Genomic DNA, 24,696 nt, shown 5'->3' on the forward strand with positions numbered 1-24,696 from the left:
GCCAGCTCTATGGTACCAACGCATTTATATGTTTAGCAGACATCTCTTCTGAATCCGATATATCTAATACCTACTTGATATCTACAGTTGAATGGCTCAAAGGGATTTCAAATGCCATGCATTCAAACCTAGCTCATCATCTTCCCCAGAAACACAGTCCTGTACTATTTACTGCTAATGACACCGAACATTGTCAGGATTTTAGTGATAGACACTTAATAGCCATCTGTAAAGTTTCCTTGACTGACAGTTCAGATGGAAGGGAAGAAGTAACTGCGTGGAGCGCCAGCTCGATCTGTGAGACCCGGGAAAGAGGCAAGGGGGGAAACCCCTCCTTTTCCTATACTTCAGTTCCCCTCCTTCCAGCCTGCTGCTGTTTCCAACAGAGTTCTGGAAGTTGTTTAAAAAATGCTTTGCCTTTATTCTTACACCTAATAGTATATAATTTTTAGCAAATGTTGCTGCTCTTCCCCAACCAGGGGCAAATTCTAAAAGTCAATGACATACTAATTATTATTTGACTCATGTAAAGGACCTATTCCATAACAGACCCCATGAGGAGTAGAAATAAGAATTCCATACTAGTTACTATTCTGCTATTGCTCTCTCTGTTCTGATAAACAATTTTTTTTTCTTTCATCTGGAGTAAATGGTTTTCTATACTTTACCCTATTAAGATCAAGCAAGAGGGGTTTCATTATTTGGTGAAACCAATGTTTGAAGGAAAAACTAGAAAGATGTCTTTCACTGCCTGTTTCTTTCAGCAGTTAAGTAAAGCTGGTCTGGGCTTACCTTTGGGGTCTTGAAAGTGAGAGAAGGGAGAAGGTTGGCCAGCAAACAAGGGGACTAACAAGGCAAATGTGGAACTCTGTACTCTGCTTCCGTGGGACAGCTACAGTCAGCCACAGTCTCAATGCCTGTCTATAGGACAGAGAGGCTACCACGTGCCACAAATCATGACTGGGCAATGAAGCAAGCCTCGACATGCCACCATCCTCAGCAATCAGAACGGAGAAAGCCAGGGTTCCATTACCACTGATTAATGAAACTTCTACCTTTGCAGGGAGAAAATGGATTTGTCCTTGCATTCAAAATACATCACCGCTGTTCTATCAGCAACTTCTTGGAGAAGCTCAGTTTTGGGACTTTATCAGTACCTAATTTTGTTAGTGACCACAAGACCAGTCACATGCCAACTATTTCACTAGCTTCATATTTTCGTCTTGCGCCATGGGTCTTTTCCAAAGTCACCATTTTCTTCCTGGACCATCTAATTGGGTTACATTTTTAAAAGTCCACACACTTGCCTTTTTCCTCTATGACATTTTACTTTAATTCCTATGACATTTCTTTAATTCCAAAGTTGGTTGCATTTCCCCCACCCCCTGTCATTTTTTTTTTTTTTTAATAAAGTCTCTCTAAGATCTCTAAAGCAATTTAGTCTCTTGGGATTAAGGTTCAGACATCTGCCTCCTTTGACTGCAATTATTGACGTGCCGATTCATTTCGTCACATCACTTACAACCTGTTCTTGAACCACCTCCTTCCAGATGTCTGTAGCTGGCTGCAGGCCAGCATTCTTCTCTCCAGAAGCAGGTGTAGCTCACAGGGCGAGACATTGGCCAGTCAACACTGTGGATTCCATATAATGACCCCGAAGCCCACATATCTTCTTAGATTAGGTCAGGTATCCTTACAGTTGTTTTTGAAAGCTGCAAAAGGGAAATGACATCCATAAAGGAAACAAAGAAGACAGTGTGGCCCAAGGTTCTCATTTTGTGCGTAGTGGGGGGAACAGAATGGAGACCTGCTCCTCAAATACCCTAAAAATTTGCTTTAGGTAATTTTAGTTTCCCTTTACCCCTCAAGATTCATCCCTTATCTTTCTGAGTGATCCTGCCTTTGGTAGAGAAACTCAAATGCAATAGCTCAATTAATTGTGGACGGAAACAAATTCCCCAATATTTTTCCACCCCCGTCCCCCGCCTTTTAAATTCCAAACATCTAAAAGAGCTAAGCTAGTGTTACCGTAGACTCAAAGGGTTTTCTTACCTGTGAGCATCCAAGCCAAAAAAACAAACAATAAAAACAAACAAACAAAAAAGACGTGAGCAGGAGTTTGCAGCAAAGACAGTGAAGGTTTATTTTAGGAGTTGGTGCCAAGCCCGGGGACACAGGTGAGCTATTGCTCTCAAGAACCTGGCTCCCCAATGGCCTCTAATGGCCAGGCTATATAAGGGAACAATCATTAATCATGGTTACTACAGGAGCTGGGGTCACGGGCTCTGCTGATTGGTCGGGGCTGAGGCAGGGAGCAACTGATCATGGCTTCAGGTCATGGTGTCAGGCATGGCCTTGTTTGTTCTGGTTTCCAGGGGATGCGTCCGTGGGGTCGTTCTGCTTTCAGGAGTCTGGAGCTGGTGTCAGGCATGGCCTTGTTTGTTCTGGTTTCCAGGGGATGCGTCCGTGGGGTCGTTCTGCTTTCAGGAGTCTGGAGCTGAAACATCACTGAGGCCAATGTGTTATCGTTGTTTGACTAAAACCTACTTCTAGCTTGAGGCTTGGCTACTGTATCTTGGTCATGGTTGACAGGCCTGAAGCTTTATTCTCAAGTGAGTTTGATGTTGACCATATCTTAATGACCTGAGGTCTTAATGATTAAAAGGAGTGAACATACAGTATATGAACAGGCAGGAGGACCTGGGGAAAGAACACCCGTGAGTTATAGTTCTATCAGGATAAACAAAGCTGGCTTGGATGAAAGCAGAATGCTTGCTAAAGAAATGAGTTCATGTGCAGTTACACTAGTGATAAGAAATTTGTAAATTGTCAAAACTTCCCACGTGATTTTGGTGATGATGTTTTACACCTTTCTTCATAACCCACCATTTCCTAGTGTCCCCAGAATAAAGTTTGACTATAAAATTACAGATTGGGGGTTGGGAATAGGGTCCATGAAAAATGGATAATGAAAATGGAAATTTAAGTGTTTAGTTGAACTTCATATACTTACAAATAAAATAAATTTAGTATATGTGCTGCTAAAGTGAGCACAGTACATTTATAATTTATTCTTTAATGTTAAAGCAGGAAGAAGCAACCCCGTAAATTTAGCTAAAGCCAGCATGCGCTGTTTTAATCTGGGGCAGGATCAGATGGAGCAGAAGCTGATGCTATGGGAAGTAAAGAGAGCTGTTTAATTTCTACTTCTCTGCTGCAAAGAGGAAAAAATGGAGGGTGTTTTTTTCTAAGCCTTCTGATTAAATATAAGGCAATTGCAGAACCCAGAACAATGCTTCTGATCAAGCACTTCAATTAATTATTAATAAAAGATTTTACTTTAGAGAGAAACTCCTTTAGGGCAATTCAATATTTTCAACCTCATGCAGACTATCTTCTCAAGATCTCTAATTTTGCCATTGGTGCATGGTTTCCAAAACTCAAACATGTGTCCTGCTGTGTCATCAGGCAGTACCGTGAGATATTTGAAATTGTGACTGTCCTGAAAAAATGCTAATAATGTGGTCTCTGAATCAAAACTTGGGCAGCTCAAGAAAACCTGTAAGCCTGGACACCTCATATTTAGAGAAATAATTATTAGTAGTAATATTAGCCAAGCTTTGCTGAGCCCTTACTATGTACTTGGCACTCTTTTGGGTTCTTGACACACATGTTTTAACCCATTTAATCCTCACAACAATCCAACGCAACAAGACCATTCTTGTCCCCATTTTATAGGGGAGAAAATTGTGGCACAAAAACATTAAGTAACTTTCCCCAAGTCATACAATGGGCAGGTACTGGAAGCTGGGAAGATTGATTGGAAAATCTGATGTCTTACTCACTTGTCTGTGCCTTCTAGAAAAGTTGCACAAACAAAAAACCCCTTTCCTCCAAAGCTCCATCGAAACACCATATCAAACCATCCTATTCCCTCTTCCATCACTGAGGAAGGCAGGAGGCAGGCCAACCGAACGAGCTACCTTTTCTGAGTTCTGCCCGTTTTAGTCCTTTCTAGAGGAAATTCTGACTTCTGCTTCTCCTGCTACCAGCTTCTGAGCCCTTTTGAGCCACCTCCGTCCACTGCCCAACTGTTAGGGCAGAGTCTAGGCATGAAAGCACGCACCCTGCTGAAGCCAACTTCTTTTGGAAAGCCACACAAATACGTGATCTTGGATCCAGTTTTTTCTGGGAATATAGGTACCTGGAGAAAAACTGTAAGCCAGCATCTTCCCCAGACTGATATGATCAAAGGAACCTAATTTAGAATTTTAAAAGAACTTTTTGCTGAGTGGCTGGAAAAGACTCCCATAGAGCCTGCCAGTCAAGGTAGATATCACCTGAATAACATCCTCCCAGGTGATGCATTTTCTTGGTTCTTCTTTGTTAATTTTCCAAATAAAATTTGGAACAACCCTTACTAGATCTGAAAAAAAAAAAAAGCATATTGTATTTTTTCTCTGGGATAAGATTTAACTTATAAATTTATTTAGAAAGCCTGATGTCTTTATATATTTTTTTCTTCCTAACCAAGAACAAGGCAGGCTTTTACATGGTTAGGTGTTATTTTGTAACCTTCAAAGGTATTTTCAGGCATATTCATATGTCTTACACATTTATTAAATTATTAAACAGATGAAATGTAATTATTCTTGTTATTATTTTTGTCCCATTGGGATATTTTACTAAATGGTTGTTGTATCATGAAAGCTGTTGCTTTCTGTATACTTTTGACACTACTCTCTCCATTTTTATTCTCTTGGGTGTATACTCGTAGCCTCTGGGATAGTGATAGTTTTGCCTCCTTTTCAATTTTTGACGTCTCATTTTTTGGCTTGTCTAATTGTGTTGGCTACTACCTCTAGTACAGTAAGTTAAATAAAAAGGATAATAGTGGTCATCCTTTCCTTGCTTTGATGTAAGTAGTAATGCCATTAGTAGTCACCACTAAGTAAGGCTGGCTTTGGGGCTGATTTTTTGTATTTTTTTTTTTTTCAGTCCAGTAATTGAATTTTGGGATTTGGATAAAAGTATGTTTGAAACACAAATCTTGAATCAGAAATCTTTATTCCCAGTGGCAGGCTGCTCAATGAAACCTCTATTGAAGTTTCAAAGGACAGACAAGCTCAGACAATTTTCAGCACACTTCATCACAAAATTAGAAAGGCTCTTTAATATATTTGCACACATTACTTTATTTAGCACAATCTCTGCCATTTAAAAATTAGGTGTTATTTTTTTCCCCATCTGTGTTTTCTTATTTACGAACACTTGTAGAAACCCCTGGAAATTTCTACTTAAGTTTTCTGTTTTAGACAGACATCACACTGACACAGCCCTAAAACACCAGGAGAGCGCTCATTGACTCTCCTAGGGCCACTGGGAATGGATATAAATGTCATTCTGTGGACACACAGGCATGTCTGGAGCTATTCCTGAGGTATAATTTTAACAACAAAGCTCAGCAGACCACAAAAATGAAAAATAACCATGAAAAAATTAAATGGTGATATGAAATAAAAGCTAGTGAATAATACCATGGTATCAGGATTGAAGAGAAGTCCTTAGAAATGGGACCAAACTTTGCAATTCTCTCAGAGAACCATAAGTTATACAGAAATATACGTAATGGAAGAAGAAGGACAATGGCTCATGGGACAAAAAATGCCCAATGGATTGCCTGTTTTGGTAAGATAAAACATATCTAAGCCAAGCAAAAGGGTCAGTCCAGTTAGTACTTGTGCTCACAGATGGAGAACATGAACTCCAGGATGGCTGGTTTGTTGCTATGCCATTTGCGTGTCACTGCACGTGATCAAAACCAGAATTTTCCCTGGGCTCCCCAACACGGGTTGTTCAGTTGAGATAATGGGCCCTGTCGACTGTATCCAGTTCAGCTGGGCATTATCGTCTAAAGCTCAGATTTCGTTGTGGTCTTGAAAAGGTTCCTTGGCATCCAGACTTGTGAAAAGTGTCAATTTATGGCACTCAGTGACTGTGACCAGCGCAGTCCTCACTCAGAGGCTGAGGTGGCTGACGTAAGATTAGAGCTTGGTTCCCGTGAAGATACTCCTTGGTCCCTCTGGGTGTGGCCCTTACGGATTCTGACTTATAGCAGAGCTTGGCACTTTCTTTTGGCATTTGGCTGAGTAGATGATGTATGTGCTTCTCATAAGGAAAATTCCAGCAATGACACTAAAATAACTTCCATAAACTAAAAACTGTAGAAAAACAAATAGAATTAATTATACACATACACAAAATCTCACCCTCTATGTCTTTGATAATACCTAGTGATGTTGTTGATTTGCTTGGATTTTGGGGTAACTGACATGCCAAATGTCTCTTAAATATGAGACATTTAAATTCACACAATACTTTCTTCTCTCATTTTAGAAGAACCAGCTATGAAAGTATAAACAATGTTGTTGCTAAGAGTGTGGGCTCTGGAGCCAGGGTTGCTTTGGTTCAAATCCTAGCTACCACCACCTATAGTGAAAAAATACTAAATCCCACTGATTTATGTTTGGAGGGTAGCACAATGCTATATGCGTTGTCTACAAGAATAAATTTTAGTCATTGAGGTTACTTATCTGCCTTATATCCGCCTCCTTTCCCCCAGATCCATATGTAAAATATAGGATTGGGCTAATTTTAAGTGCCTCAGTGGAGTAGGACCAGAGCTCTGCAGCCATGTACCCTTCCCTAGTTGAATCTCAGTAAACCTTGGAAACGGATGGTGGGAGGAAGAGGAGACATATGGGGCCACAATGACATGTCTTGCCTGATGTTTTAGGAGCCAAAGGTAAATGCTGACCTATTGTGATTAATGCTTGAACCTACTTGGTGTGATATAATATGATAATCAAAGAATTGCTTATTTTAAAATTTGCCTAGCCAAGGAATTCAACAAATTTAAATATTGGCAGTGGTGAGGTTGAAAAAACCTTTCGGATTACCTAGTTATTCTATATTCCCACCAACTGTAAACAGAAGTATTGCAGCTTACCTGAATGCTGACTGGCAGGTTAAGCCCTCTCTGATCTACCACGATGATAGTTATAATGGTCTGAATCACCAGGGCAACGAAAGTGTTGATTCCAAACACCAGGGCATAACGTTCCACGCTCAGATTAATGGCAATCTGAAATCTATCATTAAACATTGAATATGTTTTTAACAAGAACATTCATGAGATTCTTATCTTTAAAAGACAGAAACAAAAGAGAAAGCAGTCTGCAAGATGGGAACAGGGTATTGGGGGTGCCAGTGAAAAAAGCGAAGGGATTAAGAAGTACAAATTGCTTGTTATAAAAACGGTCATGGGGATGTAAAGTACAGCACAGGAAATATAGTCAAGAATATTGTAATAACTGTGTATGGTGTCAGATGGGTACTAGACTGATAGGATAATCACTTTGTAGCTTATATGAATGTCTAATCACTATGTTGTACACCTGAAACTAATACAATATTGTATGTCAACTGTAATTGAAAAATCTAAAAACTTTTAAAAAAGCAGCACTGTCTTGTTAACAGCACTTCTAAATCTCCTACAGTAGGAGATTTACACAAATAGGCAAAGAAAGGGAGCTTAAAAATACAGTTAAAGGCTTAATTAAAATAGTTAAAAGAAATATGAAAAAATTCCTCCCATCCAATTTACTACTTCCAGAAATTAAACCTAAATGTCCTAAGTTCTCATAACTTGAGAATGTTGGATGCTATATGATTTTACAGTGAATTTTCATAAAAATGCAATCAACACACAATCTGAGGAATTTTGGGGAGAGTTGTTCATTTTATTGTCAATTGTCTGTATTGACAGTTACAAAGTTTGGTAGGTGAACTATTCTTTGGAAGATCCAGACCATGACTGGATGTACAACTGAGTGAATCTGTGATTAATTTTTAATGATTATATAGTTTGAAATATCAAAAAGCACTTAAGAAAGACTGGCAAATGTTTATTATTTAGAATTCTTCCTTGAAATGCAGGTAAAAGGCTTTGGGTTCTGAATACCCTTAAAATGAAAAGAAAGAATGTAATCCTATCTTAACAACATGCTCACATTAAAAAAAGAAACTCAAGAAACGAGTTTGATTCATTAAACTGACACATTTCAGTGAAAAAAAAATAAACTTGCTAACAAGTTTCATCTCTTTCCTTTCATGATCTTTTCCCAGAGTGTTTATATTTCTGTTTTGCCAAATGCTTATAAAATATTTTTCACTAATTAGAAAACAAAACTTGATAAAGCTTTGGTCTCTATCTTTTTTATGTGATTTTATATTCAAACGTTTCTTTTCGTTTTTGGTTAATACTAAAGCACATTTCCTATAGCCAGCTTTCTTTGCACTTAGATATGAAACCAAATGTTTTTTTTTAAAATGATCTCTGGAATTTAGTTTTTATAATTTTTGCATCTACTTTTTTCAGTATCCAACTTTTTATAACTTGCTGAGAATATTTTGTTTCACTCGCCAAGTATATGCCTGGAATTACTCAAGCAACCAAATGAAATCAGGAATGAAATTTAAATTTAATCCTTCAAAATCAGATTGTACCACACTCTGTTACAGTAAATTGTTTGAAATGAAAAGTCACGACCTAGCAATGTATCACTGCTCTTGATTTACAGAACTTTCTTCCCTTGATGACTGCGCTTAGTAATATTCAGAGGGCAAATAGTTAAGTGAAAACATGGCTTAATTGTGTCTAATTTAATGTGAAGTACCTCGGTTTTCGAACGTCTCCGTTGACGAACATTTTGGTTTATGAACGCCGTAAAACCAGAATTAAATGCTTAGGTTTTCTAACATGCCTCGGAAGTCGACCATGTCACGTGGCATCTGCTGAGTGCAAGATCCTGAGGCCTAGCTGTCAGCTGTTTTCGAGCGTTTCAGAAGTCGAACAGTTTTCTGGAATGGATTACGTTCAAAAACCGAGGTACCACTGTAGTCAACATTTAATATTGCAATTGACTAAAATCCTTCTGAAGTTCTCAAAGGTACTATAAGACTACAGAAAAGAGAATATGGTTTCACTTCGGGAGTGGAAAGAAATGGTTGGTAATACTTACACTGCTATGGTTATGAGAAGCATATAGCCAGTCTTGAATATCAAATAGCCAGAGTAACATGCCCAAATGTCGGTCGTGTAGTGCATGAGAAACAGGGCGCCTGCATTGACCACTGAGAAGATGGCCAGAGCCATCTCTCCCAGAAGTTCCCAGTTGACCTTCACATAACCCACTGCAAAGGCAGCCACGGCCCCTGACAAAGAAACATTGAGGAAGATCAACATGGTGGGAAATACCACGTGGGAAATACCAACACGCTCTCTTAAAAACTCAGGTCTCAGGGAATTCTAATAGATGAACATATTGCTTTCACAATTTGTGAAAATAGTGTGACCCACCGAAATGTGAATTTATTCTTTTCTCAACCATGTTTTCCTTTGGCTTCTCTCTTTACTTCCTATTCTTTCAATCACTTAGTTGTCACTATTTTAATTAGCATCAACTACATGCCAAGCAATGTACGAGGCAGAGGGGCCACAAAGATTCCTAACCAGCAGAGGGGGGAGAAATGAGACATAAACCCAGTCATTTAATACAACATGCTAAGCGCGGAGCTAGAAAAGTATGAAACAAGTGCTCTGGGAGTACACCTGGCCTGTCCATATTTGTCTTTCTTGATTGTTTTTCACAGTAAGTTTTTTTCAGTGATGGGTAACAGATGTGTTGTACTGGGTAGTAAGTTTTAGTCTTCATTATGAATCTTGATTACTCTTCATTTCAAGTCTAGTCTCCATCTTAATATCTTCAAGAATCTGGCCTAATTTACCTGAGGTTTTAGGTGGACAGATCAATGCTGATTCATAGAATTTAAAAGATTGAATAATTGACAGTAATTAGGGTTAGTAATTATGGTTCTCTTTAACAAAATGAAAAGTATTTATGTTTCAAATTACTCCATGAGATCTAGGAAAGAACTATGACTGCAAAGGAGATAAAATGATTTTTCTCCCTAGAATTTGGAATGTAGGAGAAATGATTTCAGTGAACCCATTCCAGCATACTCGTGGTTTTCAGGACTTAAACTGAAGTCTCCCAAAAGGGAGACAATAATAAACAGACACCACATGAGTTTTCTGAAAGTTTTTGTAAATGAGAGTGTGGAAATCTGCTTCCTAGAAAATATCTTCAAAGTCTCATTTGACATTTAAGTTTCCATTTACCAGAATATAAATATTTATTGTAAACTTCAAAGGCAGATTTCCCTCTGGTATTAGAATCCTGACTCACATATTTTCCACCCCTCATTTAAATCACATAAGAAATCGACTTTTGAACATTTTTGGCGTACAGCCTAGACTTGCTAAAGGTGGGCGCTAGCTAAATCAAATTCTTTATTAACCGAAGCTCTTCTAGTGATAATTTAGAAGGCTTAATAGTTCAATTTATTTTCTAAAATAATAAAAACTCCTACTTATATTCAAGATGTGTATTTGCCTTTTGACAGTAAAAACAATTTTGGAAGAACAGGGGCCATTATTAACACTTCCTGATGATGAAATGGAATCTTAGGAATTTAGCGAGAATTTAATTGTCTAATGCTCAGTCGGTCCTGAGCTCTTGAGTGACTTGTAGCTGTAACACATTAAATACAAGCGTCATGTTCCTCTTTTCCTTTCCCAGTGCCTTCCATTCCTAAAAAAGATTAATATGCCCTCTGAACAGAGCTAATTTATCACCCTGGAGAAGTATAACAACTGGAGAAATGAAATCACTGGGGGTAGCCCATCAAAATCAATGTTTACTTGCCTCCAAAGGTTGCGATAGCTTCTACTGCCCCATTATAGATGAAAGAATTTTGGGAGGGTGCCTTGTAATCCCACAGGATTTGTACATAGTTCAAAACCTGGTTAAAACCTGCTGTGGAAAGAGCCCACCACAGGGACCAGTAAAAAAGACGCTTTGAAGAGTAGCACTCTTTCAAATCTTGGAACCACTGCACAAAAACTCTTAAAGCTACATTTTTTGGCTTTGGGCCGCTCCACCGGCTATCATCCAGGTTCCCCGAAAGGGTTGGTATTTCTGAGGAGGGTTTCTCCTCATCGCAGCCCGGTGTTTCGTCCACCTGACGTTCCTCTAACACTGCATTTGTGCTCGATGGCTTCTGTATGTCTTTGCTGGGGTTTGCATGAAAAAACATGCTTTTCTTGGGCATTGGTAGAAAAAGTGAGAAAAGGAAGGCCACGGAGACAGAAGCCAAGGTTATGACATTGAGGTAAAAGTACGATACTTTGGCCAGGGACACCAAGAGCTGGCCCAGCACCGAGGCCGCAGTGTAGGCCACCAGCGTGATGCTCCTGCAGTAACCGCTCACTTTCTGGTAGTGCTCTGGGCTGACCATGCTGTAGATGTACGCGTAGTAGGCCACCTCGGTGGCGGTGACCATCCCGTAGAAGAACTCCACAGCCTGCATGGCTTTCACTCCTTGGCCAAACAAGAGCAGCAGCCAGGTGACGACGAAGCTAATCCCTTGTATGACGATGACTGGTTTGTAGCGGACGTAATCGGTGAGGACAAACACGGGGAGCAGCAGCACCAGGTAAGAGTATGTCCACACGGGGAAGATCTCATTGGTCATCTGTGGAGTCGAAAAATGGATTGTGTGACCTGGAAGCCCCAGGAAATGAAAAGGGCGCCTTTTTCAGACACGTGAATTACTAAGGTACGTGTGGCCTGCCCAATATCAAATTGTGTATCCAATCGGGTAGAATATTCTTCATATTATGAAAAAGCACAAGAGAAACTGATTTTCAAGAAAGCCACTAGGAAAAATATATATATATTTTTTTTTTTTTTAAGGTTGGGTACATTAACTCATTCATAGCGGTCTCAGAAGTAGAGCCAAGTGGGCTCACTGGCTGATTCTGGTCCTGTAATATATTGTTTTACCTTAATCGTGACATACTTCTATCTGGGAAACTTTGAAACAGAGTTGTTGCTGAATGATTTTACACCCCAGCAAAAGCTTGCCTTTCTGTCCTTGCCATCTCATCACCAAATAAACCAGCGTCAATTAGCCTTTCTCAGTGAAGCCACGCCCTCTGGAGTGTTTTCAGAGCTCTGGCTGGAGACTGTAGTACAAGCCCAGGGTAATTCTCCAGTGGGGGTTGGTCCATTTTCTTGCTGCACTTGTTATAAAAAGAGAGGTGGATCTTTTAATTAAGAGAATTTGACCTTCTGGGGAAGATAAAGCTAGGAGATAAAGCCGTCAATGTCTCATATGCTGGTAGACAGTTTTTCAGAATTGAGCAACTATCTTAAAGAAATGCAACAATTCTTTATCAGAATCTGCTTATATGTTATCAGCCTGAAAGTTGACTAGGATTAGATCCAGTGCCTGGCAGCGATTTTATTTTGGGATTAGTATAATACAATCAATGGGGACCTGAAAGGTTCCCGGAAGGTAAGACTAATGTTAGAACTCTATAAAATGTTTATTATACCTGCAATGTGTTTTGGTTTCCCATTTTTGCAAGGGTGAGGGAGTAGTTTGAACAGTCCTATTAAATAGCAAACACCACGCAAATGAGGTTCAATGAGGTCAGTCTGTTAATCTTATTTCAAGCTGAACAAAACCCTGTTCATGACCTTGTTGGAGTCCTGTAAAATTGAATCATATTAAGACATGTATGAATATTAACTTACCTCTGTACTGGTCAGGTTTTTATCTGGTCCAGATAAATACGGGATAAGGAAGGGTTCTGAGGGTCTCATCATGGAGAAAAATCCAAATAAGCAGAGGATGACAGTGGGATAGAGCCAGGAATGGCTCGGCGAAGTCTGGAAACAATCCATGGCTGATCAAATAGAAACAAAGCCAAAGTTAACTGATGTTTACTCTTTCGGGTATCTTGGATGTAATGAAAAACTGATTTTTTTTCTAAATGTTTTATGAAAGTTTCATCCATATGCATTGCCGCTGAAATGGAAAGGTGAACGATGAATAATTGCTCTTGAATATTCCATAGGTGAGCCAGTCAATAACCGCCCCTTCGCCCCCAGTCAATGAACTTCTTATTCATTATGGCTGGGGGTAGAGTCGCACTTTAGTGTTCTCCATCACAAACTAGTAATGAGTAGCTACTAATAAATGGTAAACAATGGGCCAATGAATGTTTGAGTAAGTAAACCATTAGCTGGTGAATTATTATTACTGGTGTACCTGTGGTAGGTAAGGTCAAACCCAAAAGAACATGGATTGAGTTGATTAGGCCTGTTATTCCTTGCCTGCTCTAGGTTGCATGGTGACTCCAAAATCTTTGACACACTGAGGGCATGTATTTACACATATATCTTTCTCTTAGACTGTCCCTTGCCCAGTATTATGCTTGACACATAACAGACATCCAAGATATTTTTGTTAGACTGAAATTCTTCAATCTTCTTAGAATTGATAATACTTCAGTTAAAAAAAAAATAAACCAGTAAAGATCAGACTTGCCATCTCTTCCACATCTCCTCCCCTTTTCCACACTGGTGCTACATTGGGAACGGAAGGCATCATTTCTTAGATAGGGATTCCATTTTTCTTTATGACTGAGCCATTTCTCAGTCAATGTAAGTCTACAGTTTCACACTGAAATGGGGCAGGTAGCTACTTGATAGTTCATACTTATTTCTGAACCCAGAAATAAAATTGCTTGAAATTCAAACTTCAGACAAAAAATGCAATGGAGGACCTCATTTGTCACTGCACAGAAAAACAAAACAAAAGCAAAACAAAACAAAGCAAAACAAAACAAAACCCTTCATTTTATGGTGGCTCTATCTGAGAACATCTTGCTTTTTCATGTGGGCTACAATATGTACGGGGAAATTCACTCTCCTTCCTCATAATTTAGACCAAGCTTTACTTGATAAAGCTTACACATTTTTGGTGCTTTTGGATGTAGTTAAGTTCTCTGAGACAATTTATAGGAAAGAAAGTAACCTGCTGTGAGTATGATGCTTTTCTGTATATTATGCCATTACATCCTCTTAACAACTGTAAAATATATATTATTTCCCCAAATTCCCAGGTGAGTACGTGGGCGATCCAAGATGTCCAACAACTGTCTTCAAACCACAGGGCCAATTTGAATTCAGCTCTCCTTGATTCCCATCAGCGTCCTTTCACCTGTTACCCTCGGCCTCATCCTGGTGGCCCTTCTTCCTTGGCTGCTGGTGTTAACCTCACGCCAACTTCTCCCCACAGTGAGGGAAGAAAGTGTGTTTATAAACAGAGTCATACTAATACACAGAGCTTCCAGGAGCAATTTTAATCTGAAAGTAGGCCAGAGACAAAGATGATACTCACTCCAGGAGAGCAAGTCATCTGGGTGGAATTCCAGGTATCCAGGGGGAGGAACTTTGCTAGGGGCTAGGGAGATGACAGGGCCTCCTGGGTCACACCAAGGCTGCCACCCACACTACTCTTTCACAAGGTGGCCACAGAGAACTGCGGAGTTCCTCCTTTAGGTTGAATAGGTAAACATTGTTTCTGTTTCTGTCAACAAAATCCTTGATGAAGCAATACAATGGAAACTGAATTTGGAACTAGATGACAGCAATTGTGAGCGGTGCTGATGATGTGAAAATTGTGTCAAGGGCCTGTTGGAGCTGACTGCCCTCTACCTCCTCCCTCAGCCGAGGATGCAAGGGGTGTATCTGCCTGAGTTGCTGGGGTCTCCTGGGGCCTTCTTTCTTTGTGAGAGATATTCGTATAGAAACAGCTGTCCTGGGTAGGCAAACTGAAGCGTGGCCATCTTTCAAAGGGTAGTCTTAATGGGGTGGCATCTGGGACTCTACATCTAGAATGTTCTCTCCATCTACGCTGACCCTGGATTATTCTCTATCTCCAGGTCATCACGTTCTCCATGCATCTCAGACACCTAGCACAATGCCCATTCTCCCCAGACTTTTGTAACAGTCCCCTAGATTATCAATCTCTTCATCTCTTTGTTGTTCTAATACTGTTGCGCAGTGGAATTCAGATGGGAAGGTCAGGCAGAAAAAGACAGTATATGCTCCACTTGAGTGTAAGCAGGAGGGCAGGGCTTTTTGTCTGTTTGGACCACTGCTCAATCCCTAGTGCGTTGAAGAGCACACAGTAGGTCTTGTAAAAGGAAGGGGACGAAAGTCAAACCTCACCACTGAGGGCCAGTAAAGCTCTGTCTGGGTTTCCTGAGTGAACCTTCTGGCTGCATTGGGTAAAGGCCAGGCAGTACTCAATTCTACAACTGTCTTGCGGTTCTGTAAAATGGGATAACAATGCTAACTCACGTGTGGCCTTTTTGTGAGCACCGAGTGCCTTGACACTTGGAAAGCATGCGGTACCATGTGGCACATAGAATTGCTGCTCAGACACATGTCATTTCTCTTCCTCTTACTCTCTTCACGTTGGAGGACTCAACAGTGATTTTAGCTTAACGAGGAGAGAGAATGAGGGAGGGTGTCTGACCTTAGCTGAAAACAACTGAGAAACATCTGGGGGGCTCATCCTGTGCCTTAGGATGCTGGGCCTCATGTCCTCACTCCTTTTTCCAGCTCTCTCCTCACAGAAACAGACACAAGCTAGTTTTTCTGTCAGAGGAAGTGAGAGAAGGCATCTAACCAAACCTTAGCAGGAGTCCTTTAACCTGGAAGGACTGGGCAGAGCAGCTGGAGTTTCCGGGTTTGTTGGCAGCAGGCCCTTTCAGAGACCGTGCCTCTCCTGGTGGCTATTCTTTGCCCTTCAGGGCCACAGCCCCTGTCACTGCCTGCTGGGAGACTTCTGAGATGCTCAGATGCTAAAGTCTGGGTTCTTTCACCTCCCCCACCTTACGGTACCTTGCTCAGCTCTTGCCTCACTGCATAACCCTTTCCAGCCCTGGCCCATCAACATAGACTGTGTGAAGTGGGCTTGCACGTCAGAATCACCTGGAAGCTTGGTAAAAATATGGATTCCTGGGCTCCACCCTTACAGTGGGATTCAGTAGGTGCAGGAGGCCCAGGAATCTGCATTTATATACAAGGAGTGATTCTGACACAGGAAACTCAAGGACCACTGTCCCTTATCCATCTGCTGAGCTCATTGGCTCCAGATGACCCTTTGGCTCCATGCCACAGCCTTGGATTTAACAGGGGGGTGAGGGAAGTAGATGGTAATCATGTAGGGAGCTTTCTCCAAGCTCCATGTGCACCTGCAACTCTGAAATTCCTGTCTGGCCCCCTAGGATCTAGAGAGTCCAGGATAGGGGGAAAACCCTCAGGTGATTCTGCTGTTTCAAATATGCCCCTCACACCACCCTGCCTCCACACTGTCCCTTCATAGGCACACATCAGTCCCTGTTTGTGACCCATTCCGTCCCATCCAACCTAAACTGCATGCATGTCCAATGGCTGCCCTAGAGTGCGTTTTAGTACTGAATAAAATCCCTGCTCTGGCTCTTTCAGTCACCACAGCACACGGGTATCCGAAATCCTCCAGCCCAGCACGACCTTTCACCGACCCTCTGAAGGTACTGATTTTTTCCCTTACATAAAGCCTGCAACTTACGTAGGTAAAAGGTAACAACCTCCCAACTATTATTTACTTAGCTCCTGCTTTACACCAAGCAATGTGCTAGTTGCTTTATATACTTGCCTCTCATCCTCAGAGCAATCCTAATTATACGCACATGTATATATTATACATTTCTATATAATTATATATTTTATGGAATATAATATATAATTCTATTTATATAAATTATAGTATATGTTTGTTATAGTTAATATTATATAATTATATTATATATACAATGTCCTCAATTTTTCAGACATGGGAACTGAGCCTCCTCAATGCTCATGGCCACTCAGCTAAGAAAGGTTAAATCTGGGTTCGGGGTCAGGGCTGTTGGTGTTAAGTTGCCATCTTCCTTCTACTCTGATGGGTAGATGCCTCCTACCACGGCCTCAACATTTTCCTGCCAGCTACCCCCAAAGGCATTGTCAGTGTGGGCCCTGGGATTCCAACCGAACAACCTGGGTCTTGCCCAAATCACTCTCGCCTCGTGGAGACATCTGTGGCTAATGGTCTCATGATGCTTGCAAGTACCGGTTGCCATCTTTATTTTTCTCTTATCACTGAGGAGATGCTGCTCTTTTCTGTCATCCTGACTATAATGACGATCATCAAATTACTTATGCAATCTTTTTCCATAATTTTTCCACTTGGAAAATTATTTCAAATTTTCTTTGACTATTTTATGGGGTAACAGAGGAGGCAGTATGGTCCTTCTTTAATTGATGGGGAATCTGAAGGCCAGAGGAAATAAGATTTGTGCCAGTTTTCACATTGAACCAATATCAGAGCCTGAACTAGGACTTAGTTTTTTTAAATTCAAAGTTCAGTAATCTTTCCTCTTACAAATTCCAGTTTATTTTAGAGTAGTGTTTTTCAGATTGTGATGTCAAAAGAAAAAAAATTAGTGGGTTGCAAACAGGATTTTAGAATGATATTGCAGAAAAAAATATTAAGTATCAGAGCACATTGCAGAATTAAGCTTTTTTCCCCTGAAACTTTTGTTTGGGTTATCAATATATAAATATACACAGATGATCGCACTGCCCATTATTTCTTACTGGGGGACACAATCACTGGGTTAGAAGTTGCATAGGCAAGACAGGACTAAATATCTACTTATGTCCCTCAGAAGCACACCTGTTACCATCGTTGAAGAACACAAGCTTGTCTGAAAGGACCACAGCTTTCATGGCAAAGCATCCTTCTGAAACAGACTGCTCTGTTGTACATTTTCCATTTATCTTTCCACTTTGGCCTCATAATATTCTCCTCCTCCGGAAGACAACTCTAAACTTGCCTCCTTCACTTTAGTGAATTTAACTGGAAGGCATGAATTGGACTGATATTTTGAGTTGACATTTCTGAAAGCAAGGTGTTTCATCTTTCCCCTTTCTTGCTTTCCAAATGAGATAAATCCTTTTAACAGTTGGGCCTGTGGCAGTAATTCTCATATATTACTCATATGCTCCATCAAACATTTTTACAAAGGTGCAAGAACATTATGTGGGCGGTAGGTGAAAAGAAGAAAGAAAGAACATTCTCCAAACAAAGTCGGCCTGTCAGGCTATCATGACTTGGCACCTACAGGGAAGGTGCTGGAAGTCACAGGAGAAGCTGAATGAATCAGCTACTCCTTCTAGCAGAGACTTAGATTTAGCCGCTAAATCTACCCCAGAGCACATCTTGGTGGGCTGGAATTGCCAGGAGAGCGCTAGCTAGCAACAGCAGATGGAGGAAACCAGCACTGAGCATTAACCTGTTTCGCTCCTGAGCCATGGTGGCCCCAGCGGGTCGCAGCCTCCCTGGTCCACCCACCCAGCAGGCCAGAGCACCCACCTCTGGCCCAGCTGTACTTTCTGCACACATGCACAGTACATCACGTGGGCCTTGGGGATAAATGGCCCCATACACTGTTGGGATGGCCAGTCAGCCAGTGTGACTTTGAATGAGCCCCAGACTACCCACACCTTTGCATAGGAAGTGACCCATCTAAATGACTTTGGAAATGATGTGTTCCTTTCTCTTTTTTGCTGGCAGTGGATAATGATTATTTTTCATTATAATCACAGCTATTCCACCAGGGACCCTTCAATATTCTAATGTTAAGTCTCCAGCTTCTCTCAATCTCTAATGTGGGTCCAGTTCTAGAAAGCCACATATTTTTACTGCTGCTTCCCTTTCTTCAGGACATGTGGGGTGCTGACGGCCTTCTTCAAAATAATGCCCTTGCTAACCTATTAAACCTGACTTTACTTTAAGATGCTGACAGATTTTTTTTCATCTCCCACAAAATGTAAGATTTACTTGTGTTTCAACTATGATCAAGTTGGGCCGGGGTGCCTTCCTCACGATTTTTGTTTTCCACGGCCTTGGAAAAATTTCTTTTCATGTGACCTCTTACAGGTTTTTAGTCTCTTGATATCAGAGTTCAATTTCTCCTTTCTCTTTTATTCCAATTATGTATTACCAAGTTATTGGACTGACTTTTTCCACGTTTATTGTTCTTTAACCACGTCCTTCATTCTTTCAAAGTGGCTTCGGGCCAACGTTCTTTTCTATATGAATATGCATAGCTTTAATAATAAACATAAGTGTTTCCTTAATTTAGAATATCATCTCTGAAACGCTCACTTTTCTTATATTGACTGCAAGGTAAGTTCATTTGATATCATAATTCTATGGTATAGGAAAATGGTAGCTTTTCTTTAAATGGGAGACAAAAAAATGTCATTGTTGCCAGGATCCCAACCGCAGTGAGTTGCAAGGTAAACTTGGAACTCACATTTCCGGTTCCTGAAGCCTAAAGCCCTTCACTTTGCTGTATTTCCTTTAGCTAAGTATTAACTTGCAGAATTATTGTGAACTAAGCCTTTTCCTTGTCTACATAAAATTTTTCACAGATTGTTCACATACGCTATGGGGAACTATAATGGGTTTAAGACAATTTAGATCTTACTTAAATTTCGATACAGACAGTGCCCTATTTCCTAATCCATTAGCTATTTGTGTGTACTCAAGTAAGTGTACCCATATAAAAACTCTACGGCCACAGATATGTCTAAATATATATTTCCATTTGCACAAGATTAGCAACTATTAAAAAGCAAGTGCTGTAGAAACTGGCACACATACGTGGGGCCTTCCTAGCTACGGAGGATTATAGTTGATCAGTTCCTCCACCCACTCCCAGAAGATAGGATTCTGCTCCCAGAGCCAAAGCTTGCAGAGCTGTGGGGCTCCCTGAGGCAGGGGACAAGACATCCTGGTCAAAGCAAACCTGATTTTGCAAGAGGTCCCCACAACAGAGAGCCTGGATTATAAGGGATTAGGTCAGTGGAAAGGAATCATTTTATCAAAGCCTCTTCCATGCTTGGTTAGCAGATACTGCCAGAATTAACCAACATGCTAATAATTTAGAAGAAACGATCTAGAAGCCCCAGTCTCCATCCAATTCACGTCCACCCCTCCCTACGAATCATTCCAGTCATTTCAGAGAGGGTGCTGGGCAAGGCGGCTGTCTCTGAGAAGTGTGCTGGCCTAATTTTCACATTATCCCCCAGAACCTTTACTGCAGTCAAAACACCTATCTCAAATAGCAGAAAAATAGACTTACAGTTTAAAATAATCATGACTCTCACAGCCTCTAAATTCTAAAGGACTTGGGCAGCTGTGCACTCCCCGAAGCTCAATGCCTTTTTAAAAGTAGAGTTAGGGGTCAATATTTGTTACATCCTCCACCCCCGTCCACCCCCAAAAAAGTGCCCACATTTGAAGTTTTCAACACTGCAGAGCCAAGCCCCTCACTGGACATAAGCAATCCAAAGCTGGATTACTGAAAACGGAAATATTTCCTTTTTGCTGATCTCAGAATCTCAGAGTACAACAAATAGTTACGCCTTCTAATCTGCTTATTACTAAAACAGAAGAGACTGTAACTTTGAGTAAAATATCCAAATAAAGCAGAGAGCCACAGTCTGTCTGAGTCAAGGCAGGCTGGTGCTGGAGGGAAGGCATGGGAAGGCTTTCCAGGGACCTGCTTTATCACTAGTCCTCTGTTGCACAATCAGGACTGCAAGGGGGTCCCCCAATTTCTGGTGAGCTACTGTATTTTAGCTGTGACTTCATCTTACTTAAAGTTCATTTTACTGATCTCTACCTTACACAAAAACTAATTTGATGAAACAAACTATAGTAACATAGAGTCCCCCATCTAGAAGAACACAGATCTTTCTGACCAAGACATCAGCAAATATTTTATGGAAATGCCAAAAAGGACTACACTTAAAAGAAAAACCATGATAACTGGATTTCATCAAAACATTGTATCTGCTCATGAAAAGATACCATTAAGAAACTGGAAAAGAGAGTCACAGAGAACACGTCACAAGAACACTCCACTAGAATACCCAAATATAAAAAGACTAGCACAGCAACGGTTGGTAAAGAATTAAAGCAACTAAATTTGTATACACTGCTTATGTAAAATGGTACCAACTCTGGAAAATTTGGCAATCTACACAAGAAGGTTCATGTCTTCATAAAAGTGAAACAGTGGGAGACAACTGAAAAGTAGGTGAATGAGTAAATAATACTGAAAAGTAGGTGAATGAGTAACTAATATTGCATATTTAAGCAACTAATACTGATTTAATAAGTAATAAAAAGGAATGAATTATTGCAAAAATCGGGGTGACTATTGAAAAGATTATGCTATGCCAAAGAATCCAGACACAAACTGTATGAGTCCATTAATACATATAAAGTCCTAAAACAAGCAGAACTAATCTCTAGGGATAAAAATTGGATCAGTGCTGGCCTGGGGTGGGAGACAGGGGAGGCATAGTGTGCAATAAAGCACAAGGGAACTTTTTGGGGTGATGAAAACATTCTGTATCTCAATTGTGGTGGTGGTTACAAGCTTGCAATTTGTCAAAACTAATTTACTATACACTTATAATGTACATTTTATTATATGTAAACTATACCTCAATAAAGATGATTTAAAAAAAAAAGAAACAAATCATTGGTACACGAAACAAAACAAATGACTCTCAAACATTACGCTGTATAAAAAGTATCCAGACACAAAAAGGACATACTGTATGATTCCACTGCTGATAGAAATCAGGACAGTGGTCATCTCGGAGGAGGCGGTCGGTGGGAACTGACTGAAAAGGGGCATGAGGGAAATTTCTGGGTTGACGAAATATCCTATATTTTGATGGGATATAGTTACATAGGTGTATACAATTATAAACACGCAAGCTTAAAATCTATACTTTATAATGAATTTCAATTATACTCCAATTAAAAAATGCATCTCCCCCCTTTCCCCTTCAAAGCATTTTACTGTGTAGTACTCTCCACTGCCCTGGATTGCTTCTGTTGCTGCAACGACTAGTCTTTCCAAACTCCATGTCAGGACAAGGCTTCAATTTAATCTGAAAACAGAATAGCATCTTTGAAATTGGGTCTGTTCTGGAGAATTTGGAATGGAAACAGTACCCATAAATCAAAGCGAGGACAGGCCAAAAAACTTTAACTCTGGCCACACATAACGTTCTTCCCACACATAACGTTCTTCAAAATAATACAGGAAGAATCAGAGTTACCTGTTCCTTCCGTGCTCTGAGCTTATTTCTTTCTAGAACCAAGTCCAGTTTCCTGCCTTCGCTTCTGCTCCTCCCTGCTGACTGCCTCTTAGAGTCCCAGTCACAATGTCCCTTCTTCTCATTGGAGTCTGGAGGCCTCCTTTTCAGAACTCATCTGTCAAGAGCACGGCTTGATTCAGCAAAGCCCAACCACTTCTGATGGTTTTATTATTCACTGGAACCCACCCTCTTCCGCAATCACTTTCTTTGGCACCCCATTAAACAAAATAGACAACCAGATTCAAATCCTTCTGAAACACAGACGATTAGGGAGGTAAAAATATCAAAAACACTTCCCCTGAGTGTTCTCACTAAAATAATCTAATTTAGTTTTCTCTAGAATTTTGTATTAGTGACTTAGCTCTCAGACCCACAGAGTAGCCCTGTCTCCTACCACCCATTTATGATCCTTTGTGTATCCCCCCAAAAAACAAAAAAACAACCGAAAACCATGGACTCTTCACTGAAATGAAGCACTCCACACAACTTCAAAAGGTGTGCATTAGGGCCAGATATTCAATCTGCAGACCCGAATAGTTCTGCTTTTGGTCAAAACCATTGCAAGAGTAGATACAAGTCATCGTCAAAATACGTAATACGTCGGATTCCATTTTATCATATATACCATGATTTTTTGTTTTACTTGCGTGAAACATTTGCTGATGAATTAGTCATCCCCTCCCAAACTGTTTATTCTCTGTATGTCTATGATTAGATCAACCTAGTCTCAGGTGCATCTGGAGAAAGATGTCTATGAGAACCACAAAACTGGTGGACAACGTAGACAGAAGTCACTCCACCACATCTAGCCACTGAGATGCAGTGTGGGTATCTGGTCAAATACATGTGGTGGGTGTAGAAGGTAGAGACAAAGTGGTCCTTCAAGGAAAACTATGCATTCTTTGAGCTATTTTACAACGTTGTGAATTGTAGTTAACTGATAACAATGTGAAATAATAATTCTTGTCTATAGACATGCAAATGAGTTCGATCCAATGAAGCAACCACCCTCTTCTTGTCCACACGGAAAACCTGTTTTGCCTGCATTTCAATATTCCTGACTTATGCATGTGCTCATTCTTTGGATTCTCCTTTGATTGCTTGTAACATCCTTACCAGATTCCTCATTAATGAGTTAGTAAAACCTTTAATAAGTGTTCCTTTTTGTATCTGTATATAAAAAAAGATGTATATTTTTATATCTGAGAATCATGACCTTATCCTTTTCCCAAAATTATCTTAACACTTGTTACCATTCTCCATGCCTCCAGCCTGTCCAAATGATCTCCAATTTATTCCTCTGAATCTAAATGATTTGCTAATAATTGTTAAATTACCAAATCAGTTTTAATATTTTGACATCACACTGCAGACCTTACCAGACTTAGGCTTGTCTGTTTTTGTTTTTTTTTCTCCAGGTTTGGGTTTTCTGTGGCCAATGTGGTCCAGTGGAAAGAGCATGACTTTGGAGTCTGATGTTCATGTTCCTCCTCCCTCACTCCTGTTTGTGGCATGTACCTAATCTCTCCAAGCCTGGAATGTGGATAATTACACCCACCTCGGTTCTCGGTTCTCGGCACATACTAGGTGCTCAATACAGCTTCCTTCCCATCTCCCTCCAGTAAGCACACATTGCAATTCCAACCAAAATGAACACAGCTGGGCACTCAGAGTTGAGAGTAATTTCAGAAAGGTAAATAATTCACAGTAAATAATTTCACCTAAACTGTTACGGGGCAACAGGCCAAATAAATTCATCATTGAATATTTATGCTTGAATTGCATTTACCATTCCCCGATCTTGAGTAACCACTGTTGGTTTATAACCAAATTAACGACTGGACAAAATTAGTGTTTTTGTCCATTTCAGGTACTACTAAGGCAGTTTGAAGAGAAACATATGTGGAATTTAGTTATGTTTTGGTCTAAACTCTATACCTCAATGAAAACACACCTTTTGCCTTAGGGGACACTAATGTGCTCAGATAGCGGTAGGAGTATTTTTAGAAGACATGGTTTCTTTCACCCTTTTCAAACTGTAAGCACTGCACAAGCTCAAACCTTTTGCCAATTTACCACAGCAACACTGACCTGACCAATAATTGTTGCGCATGTTGTCTGATGAATTAGGTATCCTTCCCAGTAAGGCTGTGCTTTCTTTTAGTTTCCAGTAGTTCTCCTTCAAAGGCCCCTTTCTATCTCGCACTTGGACTTGTTGGCGAGTCTTGGGTGGGGATTTAGAATTCTGTGCTAAGGTTTCTTTTCAGTGACCATGAATGGAACCATGGGGGATGCTGGCCTTTTACCAGAATCTTACACTTCATTAACCAGCTTTTCCAGCAGGATAAAAGTGAGAAGTCCAGGCACACCTACTTGGGCGGGTGTGAGCACGGTGGGGGGTAGGAGAGCCCCAGGGCAGCCTCCCGGGGCAGCTCGCCCT

General features: G+C 40.5%; 1 protein-coding gene across 2 annotated transcripts; it reads right to left on the reverse strand.

Annotated features, from left to right (window-relative positions):
- Window positions 1–2,118: 2,118 nt before the first annotated feature.
- SLC19A3 (solute carrier family 19 member 3) lies at window positions 2,119–24,680 on the reverse strand. Of its 2 annotated transcripts, none has more exons than XM_019737409.3 (6): window positions 24,348–24,680; window positions 12,726–12,877; window positions 10,830–11,658; window positions 9,084–9,276; window positions 7,010–7,151; window positions 2,119–6,221 (listed from the first exon to the last, which is right to left on the reverse strand). In XM_019737409.3, exons 1-6 carry the CDS (start codon window positions 24,367–24,369, stop codon window positions 6,096–6,098), a joined length of 1,464 nt encoding a protein of 487 aa, XP_019592968.3. In that variant the 5' UTR covers window positions 24,370–24,680; the 3' UTR covers window positions 2,119–6,095. The 2 variants fall into 2 exon arrangements, with proteins under 2 accessions (XP_019592968.3, XP_019592970.3); XM_019737411.3 differs by lacking the exon at window positions 24,348–24,680 and adding an exon at window positions 22,218–22,399.
- Window positions 24,681–24,696: the final 16 nt, after the last annotated feature.

Source organism: Rhinolophus sinicus, chromosome 17 (genome assembly GCF_057876585.1).
Source record: "Rhinolophus sinicus isolate RSI-liver-muscle chromosome 17, RSI-T2T, whole genome shotgun sequence".
NCBI classification, from domain to species: Eukaryota; Metazoa; Chordata; class Mammalia; order Chiroptera; family Rhinolophidae; genus Rhinolophus; species Rhinolophus sinicus.

Excerpts from the sequence above, each read along its gene's own strand:
- SLC19A3 (XM_019737409.3), bottom strand. The coding sequence starts at position 24,369 with ATGCGCAACAATTATTGGTCAG. Across the intron at positions 12,878-24,347 it reads GCGCAACAATTATTGGTCAG|CCATGGATTGTTTCCAGACT; the intron begins GTCAGTGTTGCT and ends CTATTTGATCAG. Across the intron at positions 11,659-12,725 it reads AAAACCTGACCAGTACAGAG|ATGACCAATGAGATCTTCCC; the intron begins GTAAGTTAATAT and ends TCGACTCCACAG.